General features: G+C 43.2%; 1 protein-coding gene across 8 annotated transcripts in view; it reads left to right on the forward strand.

Annotated features, from left to right (window-relative positions):
- SENP1 (SUMO specific peptidase 1) overlaps window positions 1-11,501 on the forward strand; it is a 52,498-nt gene extending 40,997 nt beyond the window's left edge. For 6 of the 8 annotated variants that reach the window (XM_032876925.1, XM_032876928.1, XM_032876927.1 and 3 more), the window contains 5 exons: window positions 3,861-4,064; window positions 4,865-4,944; window positions 6,075-6,159; window positions 6,702-6,797; window positions 7,740-9,660. In XM_032876925.1, the coding sequence (XP_032732816.1) occupies window positions 3,861-4,064; window positions 4,865-4,944; window positions 6,075-6,159; window positions 6,702-6,797; window positions 7,740-7,802 (528 nt within the window). In that variant the 3' untranslated portion in view covers window positions 7,803-9,660. Of the gene's footprint in view, window positions 1-3,860; window positions 4,065-4,864; window positions 4,945-6,074; window positions 6,160-6,701; window positions 6,798-7,739; window positions 9,661-10,435 lie in introns of those variants that run through there. The other 2 variants (XM_032876924.1, XM_032876929.1) reach the window with 2 other exon arrangements.
- Window positions 11,502-14,044: the final 2,543 nt, after the last annotated feature.

The following is a 14,044-nucleotide window of genomic DNA, read 5'->3' on the forward strand; positions in this document are numbered from 1 at the left end:
TAGCAGTGTTTCTAATAATTCATTACTTGAATTTCCATGGGAGAAGAATCCTGGGTACGTGTTCACAGTGAGAAATGTAATACACAGAGCTTACCTGAAGTCTACAGTCTATATTAATTAGGTTAACAAACTATAGAAATGATCCCTGAAAGTATAGTCTAGATCTTAGGAGTGAATGATCTTCTGACTCATGCTATTTAAATGCTGCTACTTGGCTGGTCTTTTGGGCTTTGTGGTCAAAAGGGGTAGATTTAATTTAAAAATCAGAACAGGGAGGTCAAGGTGAGAACATAGAGAAGTAAAAGAGGAAAAATGGCTTTTTCCCCACCGAAGCTTGTCTTGGTTTCTACGTAGGAGCACTGTTATACCCATGACTTTCAGAACATTTTTTCCCTAGAGCCAGTTAGAAAGGTTCAGGGCACCTGGGTGGCTCCGTTGGTTAAGCATGTGATTCTTGGTTACAGCTCAGGTCTGTGATCTCAGGGCTCTGAGATCGAGGAGCAGCATCAGACTGCACGCTCAGCAAGGAGTCTGTTGAAGATTACCTCTCTCTGCCCTTCCCCCTATTTGTGTGCACGGTCTTCTCTATCTCTCTCAAATAAAAATAAATCTTAAAAAAAAACAAAAAGGTTCAGAGTGTAAAATTGGGAAGGGTTAAAAGTTAAAATTTTACTGTTTGTGGGGTATTTTACTTCTAAAAGAACAAGAAAACAATAGTTTGGCTGGTTTACTGGGTGAGAAGGAAGATATAGATAGCAGTGGTCATTTATGTCATTGCAGTAACATACAGGAAAAGGATTGAGTCCTTAGTTTAAAAACATTGTAGGCTTTTCCTTTAAAGAGAAAGTTTTCCAGCTTCAGCCTGGCAGCTCTTCAGATAAAATCACAAAGGAACAAGACACTATAAACAACAGTCCCACCCCGCCCCCCAAAAAGCCCTGCATAGACAAGCAGGCGCTCATGGCCAAGTCTGTGAAGGCAGCGGGAAGGGCGGCTCCTGAGGCACTGGATCTGCAGCAAGCAGACACAAGTGTGGGCCCCAGAAAGAGGGACAGGTGGACCAACACTGGCAATTGTCCCCAGATGCTGGTGTATTGGCAAGACAAACAGTAGCACAGTGCTGATTGACTACTTTTAGCCCCCTATTTGAAGGGGTATTCAAGATTTTTTGGAGCTAATAGAGTCTTGTGTGCAGAAGCTCTCTCCGCTTGGGAGGAGAGGGACCCTTGTCTTCACAAAATATAAGCAAATTCCTATCACTGCTTCTCTTTCATCTTAAGCACTGTGATCCCTTCTCTCATTTCTTTTTCCTTCATCTTCAGCCATCCTCTGTGAGATGACATGTAGGATTCTTTTTGTTCTCTAACTCCTAGCTTGTTTTTTTTGGTAGAACTGTGTCTTGGCCGAACTATGGCAATTTTCCTCATTTGGACAGAGTAATAGCTGCAAAACTGAGGAAACTGGGATTTCAGTTCTGCCTCAGATGTCAGATTATACATCCTCAGCTAATGGGGAAGATACTGAGGCCACCAAGCTCGCTCCTACTGGGATATAGGGGAAATGAAAAAGAGCCCAGACAACTCCTTAGAGCTAATTAATAAGCTGACTTTGGAGGAGGCCATTTCCCTGGCAGTGGAGAAACCGTGGTTGGAGGCAGAACTAAAGCGATGGACGAGGGGTTCTCAAAGGAAATGGATAATGTGTATCCTGAATCATTAGGTCTCTGTTCTTCTTAAGCTGGGTTGGTCTTTAGCTTTATAGTCCACACTCTCAAAATAAAAACACAAAAATCAGAAACCAAACAACCCAGGCTGTTTAAGTCTAACTTCATTGGCTTCTGGAACTCTTTCCTCCTAAAACATAGGAAAATCATGGGTAGCGTGATACTCATTTATGTCATCCTTTTATACTTCAGGGTAATGACCTCAAAATGATGCCCCTCTGAAGGGCACCTAGAGGAGATTCATCTGCATGGCTTTCATGTGCTTGGCTTTCTTTATCTCTCTGCCTACTCTCTACTTTCTGCTTGAGTCTGTATTGCCTTTCTAGTACATGACTTTTGTCTGCACATGGAAGGTTTGGCTTACAGTGACTGATAGGTCCTCTGCCTATTCACTTCACCCCTTGGATTAAAGGTTTTAGCCTCATAACATGGCTAATATTGTGGGATGAGCAGAATACTGGAAGAATCAATCCCTTCTTGCTGATTTTCTCTCTCTAGAGGATATAGTTTTATAGCCTAGAAATCTCTGCTTGTTGGGCAGGTCTTCCTGCATTCCTGGCTGCCTTTCCAAGCCTGAAATTGTTCTTGGGCACCATTATCCTTGGGGTCAGAGTTAGATTAAAAAGCTCAGTTTGAGAAATCTGCGACCTTAATTATGTTTTGATTCATTATTATTATTTAAAATAACTGAGCTCCAGGTATCTGCCGAGCATCACACTAGGCAGAGGATCAGCCGCAGCATAAGTCCTCTGGACCTGCTGGGCCTGTTGCTTGGTCTTCAGAGATGCAGGCAAAACAGTGTCTTTCTTCAGTCCTAGTGTTCCCCTCCACCCCCACCCTCAGAGCTTTGCTTCATGGCGAGTGTGGTTTCCCTGCAGCTGCTGAGGCATCCTCATCTATAGGCCCTTTCTCTAGTCTAGACCATGTTTCGGTGTGTTCCTGGCAGTGTTCCTGCTGCCTACCCAGTATGTAGTTGCCTACTGTTGGGCAGTAGCTCACTGCTCTGGCATCCTAGTGTGTAAATATTTGTCAAAGGACAGGGGCGTTTTCCCATTCCCCAAAAAGCATTCTGAAAAATGTGCCTGTTTTCTTAGTCATATTTCCAAGATGTGCATCAGTTAGCCCATTCATTCCTTGCAGTTGACAGACACTGGCCTGGCTTCAGCTGGCCACATAAAGTAAGTATGCAGTAACTTCCGACACAGTAACTTTCAGGCTTTAGTACCAAGGAGTTCTGGACCTAAAGGGACCATAGTCAACAGTCACTAATAGAGAATACATTGTTTTGTTAACAGAAAGAATCCTCTGTCTTCCATATCAAGCATTTAAATTTCTTGAACTCACGCTTGATATTGGAGGCCTATATGGAATCAACAAAAATGAGAAAGCTAACCATACAGATTCTGGAGGAAAACTTGACTCTTCTTGTTTGTGTCTGGACTTTTTAGGTCTCGTGTAATGTAGGCTTTTATATGATATCCATGTCTACCTCTGCAGAGGTGACAGTGCCGAGCAACGAGGCAGTTGAGAGGTGGTTTTTCTAGTACAGTTGATGGTTTATTCTGTTACTCAGTTCTGCTTGAGACCAGAGCCAGTCATCTCTGAAAGCCGACTTACTAGGCTGAAAAGGCAGTCTTCAGTTGTGGAACAGTTTTTGGTCTGTGCAAATCCAGGTGACCCACATCTAAGGACTGAACTGTTGGTCTTCGTTTTTTTACACTAGGCTGTGAGCTCAGAATTCATTTAAGTTGCTCACCCAGTCCCAGTAGACTAAAATACCTCTAATGTGTCTTATCAAACTACTTGGCTCCTTCCTTTCCTTTTCTCTGAGTCTCACCTTCTAGCACCCCTTCCTCCTCCACCTCATTTTTGGACCTAATCCTCAGTCTTCTACAGATCAGATTAGCATGTGCCCATATGGATCCTCAACCCCATAAGATATCTGTAGATCTGTATAGCTATAGCTCATCCCTCCGGAATTTGATGTAGGGGCATGAGGCTTTGGGGTGTTGAAGTCTTAATTGATAAGGAAACAGTAACCATGCTGTGCAACACAGCAACTGCTTTTCCTTCATACAACACAACTCTTTTGAAAGGACTGAGTATCTATTTTAATATATTTAATTTCTTCCCACAGATAATCAATTTCTACATGAATATGTTGATGGAGCGAAGTAAAGAGAAGGGATTGCCAAGTGTGCATGCATTTAATACCTTTTTTTTCACTAAGTTAAAAACGGCTGGTTATCAGGCAGTGAAACGTTGGACAAAGAAAGTGGATGTATTTTCTGTTGATATTCTTTTGGTACCCATTCACCTAGGAGTGCACTGGTGTCTTGCTGTGAGTACCTCTCTTACTTTTAATCAAATTTAAAAGAAATCTATAGAATTATAGAACATACAGATTAGTGAGTATTAATTCTACATTTTTTTGTTGCCTAAAAATTGAATAGATTAGTGAACTTCCTGTCAAGAGTGGGAGATACTTAGATTTTGAAGAAAGTTATGGAATTTCCTTTTCTGGAAATATTTAAAAGGGAGTTGTAAGGCTAAACATTCTCAAGACAAGGCAGTAGGTGAAAAAGTGACTTCTTAATGATACTGCCAACTCAGATTCTGTGACGTACTTTCTGCCCAATTATGACTTGCCTTGCATACTTGATAGTTTGATATTTTTTATGACTCTGAGAACATGGATACATTCATTTAATATATTAATAAAATACAAAAGTTATCTCACAATCTATTTTGAATTACATTTGAAAAATTAAAGCTAAAGAGAAATTCTCCACATAAAGAAACAAACGACTATTTTACCATCTTTCTGAAACCATCTGGAAATGATCTCATTCATCTTACAGTCTCTGAAGAGTATGTGTGTCTTCACTGTTGCCCACATGGCAGATGGAGAATCTAAGTACTAGAAAAAGATTTCAGGGCCATTAATGAGGCCACAACAGTGCTACATAAATAGTCCCCTATTCTTCCCTCTGTAATTTAAGCATGGTATAATGCAAAATGTCAGTCAACTTGTCATGATTTCACAGGAAATCTGGCAAAAGGTTCCAAGTTCCAGGGAAGTGAAAGCTGAGAGACTATTTTTCTTATTTTATGAACACACAGAATTGTTTTTATCCCCAGGTTGTGGACTTTCGGAAGAAGAATATTACTTATTATGACTCTATGGGTGGGATAAACAATGAAGCCTGCAGGATCCTCCTGTAAGTAGGGAGTTGAGAACAAAAGAGTTTGGTGTTGGGCATATGTTGAGTTTTTTCTACTGTTGAAGTCAGTTCTTTGATACCTTTAGTGGAGCGATTATGATTAATAAAGGAAGTCGTCACACTGAGTAAGAATGGATATTTTATGTCTGAGTAAGTAAAGTTTAATAATAATATAATAATACCAGAGAGATGCCCTCATGGGGACAACTGTTGGCCTAGTGCACTAAAATAACAAAGAGTCAACATAGAAACTACTTAGAAGTCATTTAATCCAACCTGCTAATTTTTCAGATGAAGAAACCAAGACCCACAGAGGTGACTTTGATATGCTCAGGTCCTAGTAGTTAGTGGCTCAGCTGGGAACCAGAATGCAGATCTCTTTATACCCCATCTGTTTGTCTTTCCAAAATGCCTGTTCCTCACTGTACCACTGTACCACTCTGGTGGCCAGGAGGAGATAGGTTCCAGAATGGTGAACAGTTTGCACTTAAGAAGAGTGCTCTGGGGGTGCCTGGGTGGTTCAGTGGGTTAGAGCCTCTGCCTTCGGCTCAGGCCCTGGTCTCAGGGTCCTGGGATCGAGCCCCGCATCAGGCTCTCTGCTCAGTGGGGAGCCTGCTTTCTCCTCTCTCTCTGCCTGCCTCTCTGACTACTTGTAATCTCTATCAAATAAATAAATAAAATCTTAAAAAAAAAAAAAAGAGTGCTCTGTATGAGGTATGCACTCATCAAATTATGATTTGGATTGAATTTTCACACAGGAGAGTCAAGAGTATAAATAGTGAATAACTGCCTTGTTATTGCTAAAGAAACCTCCCATGAGGTCGAATTCTAAAGGACCATATAAACCAAGGAAAAGAATCAAAACTCATTCCTCAGGAGGAACAATAGGTAGAAGGAACCTGGGTGTAAGAGGCAGAGGTCCTGTTTCCCTTGGGTTGACAGAGTGGGTATGAATTTTGGGAGCTGCAGGGGGAAGCTTAGCCATCCAAAGATTCCCTGCCCAGCATTATATACTGTTTTCCTCAGAAGTGCAGTTGAAAACCCTTCCTAAGGATTGTGAACCTCATTCTTAGGGTGGCAGCTATGACCAGTGCCCCACAGCTCATCTTCTCTCCCAATACCTTTAGGCAATACCTGAAGCAAGAAAGCATTGACAAGAAAAGGAAAGAGTTTGACACCAATGGCTGGCAGCTCTTCAGCAAGAAAAGCCAGGTACATTTCATCTCATCAGGTGGAAATCCTGAGATTAGGGTACTTGGGAAGGATAGGACTTTATTGCTTGATTCTCAGGGACCTTCTATCTTAGTGTCTAGCTGGACTTCAGCTTGGTTGTTTGGTTCCTCAGGGAAGATAGAGTAAGCTGTCTCTGGGAAAACTGGTCATGTGTTTCTTATGTAGAACTAGGTTTTTTGAATGCCCAGCTGTTTTACTGAGCTTTTCACTGCTGTGGGAAATGGTTGCTGATTGGCCCTTATGGGAGGGACTTTTCTTTACATCCTTAGGTGTCATGAAAGCTTAAGATAGTCTCCTGTGTGGTTGATATGAAGATGAATATTAATATGAAGACCTGACTGAGATGCTGTAGTCTTTTTTTTCTCCAAGCTTGTGTCGTTCTGGGTGAGGGACTTAGGGCCACCTCTTCAGAATTCAGGGAAACCTGTAACATTTTATATCCTTTGGTTCTTATTTATAATCTAATATGAAAGAAAGAAGCTTGGAAAGATGTCAGCTTTTTGTTGTTTTTGATCTTTCAGGAAATTCCACAGCAGATGAATGGAAGCGACTGTGGCATGTTTGCTTGCAAATATGCTGACTGCATTACCAAAGACAGACCGATCAACTTCACACAGGTGAGCTGAGCCTTCAGCAAGGAGCCCTGTGACTACCCTGTCTCTCGCTGCCCAATAGATGTTTTTCCCCTCCATCTGCTCTGCCTAGCGGACTCTGCCTATGGTTCATCACAGTGGTGGTTACCGCATAGACCACATCACAAGAAAAAGAAGGATAGTGGTAGACTACATGCTGCATTCCCTTATATCACCTGCTGTAGTCAAGGAATGCTGGTCATTAGCAGAGCCTTCTTCTCTTCCCCTTTCCCTCACCTACGTCAAATTCTGTCAGAAATAGAGAACTGGGAACAGAGCAAGTTTTCTTCATTTTCTCTTCATCTGGTTGGCAGTCAGGTTCTGGAACAGGCCACACCTTGTGTACTCCTAGCACAATTTGCCGTGCTGCCCCCTCCCCTGCCCCTCACTTGGTGCAGCTGATCAGTCTTCTCTTAGTTCGTGATTGTTTATTTCTGTCCATGTTGTCCTTCAGAGACCAAAGTGGATTGAAACTGGAGATTATGGTTTGTGCCCTCCACTTTAAATTAATGGGTTTACCAGACTTTTCCACCATAGCCCTTGTGTGGAACTAACGCTTGCAGTTCCATAACTCTTCCCCTAAAAAGTAAGTTTTTGATTTTCAAGCCTTAGATCTCCTATCCTCTGAAAAGTTCAACATATAGGACTTGATAGACACCATCCTCAAAATTTCTTGGAGACATTTGGGTGTAGCCTGGGGACTCCTGGTGATACCCAATAAAATTTGTAAGGCCACAATAAGAGAAAATAGCAGTAGAGATAGCAATAGAAAACAATGGGAAAAAATTACATGTAATCAAGAATTGAGCAATTTGAAAGACCAGAAATGCAACTGAAGCTATTTTAATTGAAACCCTGAGAAGGAAAGGAGTATTGGGTCTGGATAAAAGCAACAAAAAAATTAAGGGTATCTCTGTGTCCCTACAGCAACACATGCCATACTTCCGGAAGCGGATGGTCTGGGAGATTCTCCACCGAAAGCTTTTGTGAAGACTGTCTCAGTTAGCCGACATTGACCTTGTGGGGGACCAGCTCTTTGTTGTCTACAGCCAGAGACCTTGGAAACAGCTGCTCCCACCCCTCTGTTCTTGTAAAGCCCTTGATCCCGGACCAGGCCCTGGCGAGATGCATTCACAAGCACATCTGCCTTTCCTTTTGTATCTCAGATACTATTTTTGCAAAGAAACTTTGGTGCTGTGAAAGGGGTGAGGGACATCCCTAAGCTGAAGAGAGAGACTGCTTTTCACTTCTTCAGTTCTGCCATCTTGTTTTTAAAGGGCTCCAGCCTCACTCAGCCCCTAATTTGGGGGCCGAGAGAAGCTTGGACAGATTCTTGGTTTCATATAAACTCTTGTTGTTAGGCCTTACTAAGAGGTAGGAAAGGGCTTGGGCAAAAAGGTAGGGATGAAAACCACCAGCATATACACGCACACATACATACATGTAGGATTTTCAAGATGTGTTGTCAGGAAAGTGACTGTAATCTGGACTTTGGGTCACATGCAAAAGTCCCTCCTCCAGGACTTCCCTATTTATATGCCTCCTTGTGAGATCCGTCTGCTTCTATACAAGGCTGTTTTATCATCCGTAGCTTCCTCCCATTGTGAGGCACAACACATGAGCCCTGGGGGGACCCCAAAGTCCCAGGCAGTCCTTTTCCTTAAAGCAGGGGTTTGCATGTGCTCAGAACACATGATATGGAGAAGACCCACCCAGGGAGCAGTTCAGTGGGGCAACCAAGGCACCACTTCTACTGCCACCTACTTCTGACCAAGAAGAAGGACCTCAGTCTTTAGCATAAAATTCCAGCATTGGATGAATGCAGGTCTAGTGTGGTCTGTGGCTAGTTAGTTTAAATATGTTTCTAACCACAGAGAATTTAATATATATATATATATATACATATATATATATACACACATATATATATATTTCACAGGGATATGTGTTTTTTTTTAAAAGGCTGAATGTGTTCACCACTTTAGCCTCTAGGTCTATTTCCATTTTCCAAATTTAGCTCTAGCACGCACAGATCCCAGCCCCTATGTGTAGGGTGTTTGTGGACTTCCTAACAATATTTTGAGGCCTGGATGAACTTTGGCTTAGGGGTAGAGGTTACGGAGGGAGGCAAGATTTTCAACTGGAAAACGGGTGGAATTTGGACTGATCAACTTGAGACTAAAAAACTGCTATTCCTTTTGTTCTTTCTAGCATCTCCCCCACCCTCTGAGCGTTCCTCAGGCTAGATAGTGAAACGATCCAATGCCAGTGTCATTTTGTACTTAAGTTCCAAAATAGGAACGTTTTATACTTTTTTCTGTATTGTAATAGGTAGTTTTGTATGAAATATTTTCTCTTCTTCCCTTGTACCCCATCCTTTCCAACATTGTGCTTTCTCTCTGGGCTTATTTGAAAATTTTACTCTGTTTTATACCAAGCTTGTTTAGTACATTTTTCTATGTTTTACCACAGGTTACAATTTGAAAAGAAAACTATTTTTTTTAAATATTCCATTGTTAACTGAATGTTACTGTTTCCACTCCAACAACCAGATGTCCTACCTTTTTCATAACTGCCTGACTTTTGGGGGAAGACCACTGTTTGTTTGTTCTCTTTTCTTTTCTTTTTTCTTTTCTTTCTTTCTTTCTTCCTTTCTCTCTTTCTTTCTTTCATGTTTTTCTATAGGAAATAAATAGCTTTCTATTTATGAGTTGCTGAGACCTTTCACATTCTCTTTTAGAAAGCTGCAATGTGCCGGCTCATTGTAGGATTCCTGCACATGGATTCTTGGTACTTAATGTATGTCAGTGACAACTTGAAAGATGGCAGTGTGGTATAGATTTGGACTAGGAGTCAAAAGACCTGAGTTTTCCAGGTGCTTTTGCTATTATCTGGGGCGGGGGGGACTCAGAACAAGAGAGTTGTCTGTATTTATTGTTTGTCCATTTAGATAATAACATCTGTCTTACCTTCCTCATAGATCTTTTGTACAGACCAAAGCAGCAAATATTTATTGCCATGTAGAACAGAAAATGAAACATGCAACAAAAGCACTTTGAAAAATATATAAGGAATTGTTGAGCCTGTCTGAACGTGGACCCCTTTCTGACCAGTGCATTTTCATACAAGGCGAAATTAGTGATCCTGAGACCACCCTCATGGGTGGACCAAGCTGAGGCATAGGTTGTAGCCCAGGGTGGCTCATTGGGAACCAAATATAGACTCCCGTAGTGGGCCATTTTTCCAGAGAACTAGCCAACAGACTCAGGACTAGTATCTGGGAACTTAGTTTCTCCTTCATGTAAGGGTGGGCTTAGATGACCAGGGAGGCAAGAAGAGGTTTCTACATTCCATGGCCAAGGGCATGCTACCAGTATCTTAGCTAAACTGCTTTAAACTAAAGCCTCTTGCCTTTTCTCCGGTTTTTCCTTCTTCCGTGTGTTCAGTGCTCATAATCACCTACTTCCCCTTAAAAAATAACACTTGAGGGATGATGAATTCAGTCTAGATACAGAGCCTTCAACACAACAGGAACCACAGTCTTATAAAAGGCATAGGCTTATAAAAGGCCTAAAGAGAGGGAGAGGATTCACTTATGAACCCCAGTGTTTTTAATGTTTCAGCCTCTGGTCCTTTGATGCCATCCCTCCAGCTCTCAAATCCGTCTTTCCAGAGTAAGAGAGATAGACACTAGACACTTGGACTTTGCCTTCTCTCTTGCTCCACCGGGATGAGCCAGGGCGAGGTGGAATATAGACCTTCATGGCCTGTAGTTGACTCTGACAGGCCACATGCTGAGCTCCTGGAAAAGTTACCATATTTCGCTGCCCAAAAGGAACCTACCCATAACTTCAAAATCATCCTAAAATGTAAGGTTCAGCCCAGCATCTTTCCTTAGAGATGGAAACCTTATTTCACCTGTGCTGAACCCTGACCTCTAGTAAGAGTTCATGACCATCATTCCCAGCTTTGGAGGTAAGGAGTGACATAAGGGTATGTGGGGTCATGCTAGTCATCCACTAAGATACAGGAGAACTTACACATGAATCCCCTGGAGGATACAAAAGAGAAACTCGAAGCCAGAAGATAAACCTTGAAATAATATTAGTACAGGCTGCCTCTCTGGGCTGTCAGGGATAGGGCAAGAATAATTCTCATTGTGAGTGGTTGGACCAGATATCTAGGGTCTTGTCAGAGTCTAAGATTCTGAAATGTGGAGGGCCGTGATCCTGCTTGGAATAGAATTCAGTCAAGGTAGGGATTCAAAGTTCAAGTTTAAGGCCAGTGTTAATATGGCTTGGTCTTGGAGTTAAGGCCCAGGTCTGAGTCTTACCCTAATGGGACAGGTGATAGCTATTGACTTTGGCATTCTCAGCTGAGAAGTAGCCATCAACTGCCTGACTTCTGGAGATTGCCCTTCCGCTCTGCAGAGCGTCAGTGTCCGGAAGGGAAAGTGTGAGAAAGAGATGTACAAGGAGCCCAGAGTCCAGTCAGTGGGGCACACCTCATTCAGTTTACTCCTGTGTTTCTTTCACAAATACCTCCAGAGCGCACACACACAAATCCCATCTCCATGAAGCCTTCCCTAATCACATTATCTTAAAATCTCTTACCTGGACAGCTCTAGCCCTTATTTTTGTTTTTTGTTTTTTTAGATTCTATTCATTTATTTGACACAGAGAGGGAGAGAGCACAAGCAGGGGGAGTGGCAGCAGAGGGAGAGAGAGAAACAGGCTTCCCCAGGGCCAGGAAGCCTGATGCAATGTGGGGCTTGATCCCAGGACCCTGGGATCCTGACCAGAGCTGAAGGCAGACACTTAACCCACCGAGGCACCCCAGCTGTAGCCCTTATAATCAGAAAATCTTATAACTCCGTATTTGTAATCCGACTTTTACATCAGGAATAGACTGAGACCTGTCCCCACAGAGGGCAGGTGAATGATCTGGTGCTATTTCTTCAAGCCAGGAGTGCAAGCTGCTTCTCTGGCTGGCCAGTGAGGAGTAGGGTAACTGCATTAAACACTGATTGAGGAGACAGTATTTCGAGGGTTGGGGAAGGAGGACTGCTTATGGCAGCCTGCCGTGGGGCTGCACCTCCTTCGTGGTCCCAAACCTGATGCCCCACTCTACCCTTAAACATCTTCCTTGGCAGTTCAGCATGCCCTTCCGGGGCCTCAGTCTCTGTCCCAAGGAGCTAATCATAGCATTTTTTTTTTCTAACCACACGTCTTTCTAGTCTTCTCTGTCTTTTCTATTTCCAGTGCTGTTGTACATCTCCCATGGACTGAGTCCCGTTCTGTCTTATGCTTTAAATGGACCATTTTACCTGCTGCCTGTGTCTTGTCTGTTAGCCAGAGCTAAGTTCCTGGAGGGCATTTGCCTCTTCTGATATTCTGGGGAGCCCCTTACACTGGGTGTTAAATAAGCAAGTGTTTAAGCACTGGACTTGGGGGTCCTGGAGGGTGGAGTGAAAAGATGGTTTGACCAAGGAAATAAAGGCCACCTGTCCTATGGACCTTAGAGTTTAACTAATTTGGAGGCTAGGCAGACACCAAGCAATGGATCTTATCAAGAAGGCCAAGTCATAGGCACACACTCCAGTTGGAAGCTGGGTGTGGATGATGGAGGGATAGAGGTAGAGATAAGTCAGGGATGATGTTACGTTTATCTACCTGTGTGTAACTCTCTCCCTAGTTCTTAAAAGTTGATTTATTTAAAATAAATTCTGTGGATTTTGCTTTCTTGCTTTGACTGGAAACTCCCTGGTAAAAAAGGACTTGGTGGTGTTTGTCTCTCTAAGACTGTCTTTCTGTCTCTTTGACTGTTTATTCTGTCTCTGTGTCTTATGTCTCCTGATCCAAGTGGGACCAGTGATTGGATCCTCAGTGTGGTCTGGATTCCTGAGTCCACCCCTTAACCGAGAGTCTGAATACTGTGCATTCATTCATTTCATTCCACATACCTGGAATTGAAGCCTGGAACGCAAATAACATGCAAATCCATGGCTCCCTGGCACTTTTCAAAACCAGACCTGTCTGTGGAGCTGGCCAGAGGGCCCTCCTGAGCCAAACACACCAGTCAGGACTTCCAGCCCACTCTGCTAACAGCGTTCCTTGTCTCCTTGCCCCTCTCCTGTACCCCTTCCTCCTCACAATCTAACCTGTCTACCTGTAAAGCTCACACTCCAGAGAATAAAACATAAGAAAGCACCAGCTTTTGAAAAATCTTCCAGTATGTTGGTGAAGTGGTTTTGTCTGTATGAGTTAGAAGAGTCCCTTGTTGTCCCCAGGACATTCTTGAGTTCTAATATTTTTCTAGACACGGTTAAGATTTTTTGGCCGTTTGAAAATGGTTGAAGCGAGGAGGGAGGGAAGCCTTCAAGCCATTCTTATTTTCTGATTCCTGAATGTGGTTAAAGGTAGCTGACAATTGCCTGGATCTGCATGTCCATCATTGAACAGGGAGGAGACTCCTTCCAAGTGGGACCTGAACTGGATTGTGAGTTAGAGTCAGCCTCTGTCTCCAACTGCTCCTGGGGGGCCTGGTGTGATCCTGCACTGCAGAAAGTTACAAAGGGCCCAAGGGTAGGGGGGAAGGTGGGGAAGGTGGGGAGGCTTGTCCTGTTCCTCAAGCAATTCATGTTCCAGACACTATTCTGAACTCCAGGGAAACAGTTTTGCTTCCTTGTGTACCTGTGCTCCATTCCCCATCCGCCCACCACCAGCCAGTGATCTCTGCCTACAATGGCCTACCGGTCCCTGCACCTCCAATAGGGTGCCTTCCCACTCAGCCTGGGCTCACCAGTCTTGGCCACACAGGTGTCCTTGCTGTTTATCTAACAAACCAAACTTGCTTCCATCTCACGGGGCTTCTACCTCCTGTTTCCTATGTCTGGAGGGCTTTTCCGTGGATCTCCTCCTGACCCACTCCCTCACCACCTCCATGCTCTTGGGGCAGTGTCACCCCTACACCTCAATTCTCACACTCCCTAGCTCCATTACCTTCATTTCTTTGTAGCATTTCATATCTGACTGTATTATTTATGATGTGGGAAATAAGAAACAATGATTGCCTTACTACTTAAAGCTCATCATTGACAAGTCCTTGAAACAGGCAGAGTGACCTTCCTCTGGGAGCTCAGTTGCCTTGATGTTGACACTTTGCTAAGGGCAAAAAGAAATCAGCCTGACTCCTCAGGATCCTGTGATCCTTTTTATATTTTTAACATATAA

The sequence above is a fragment of the Lontra canadensis genome, unplaced genomic scaffold (genome assembly GCF_010015895.1).
Source record: "Lontra canadensis isolate GAN:19392208 unplaced genomic scaffold, GSC_riverotter_1.0 scaffold59, whole genome shotgun sequence".
Classification (NCBI taxonomy): domain Eukaryota; kingdom Metazoa; phylum Chordata; class Mammalia; order Carnivora; family Mustelidae; genus Lontra; species Lontra canadensis.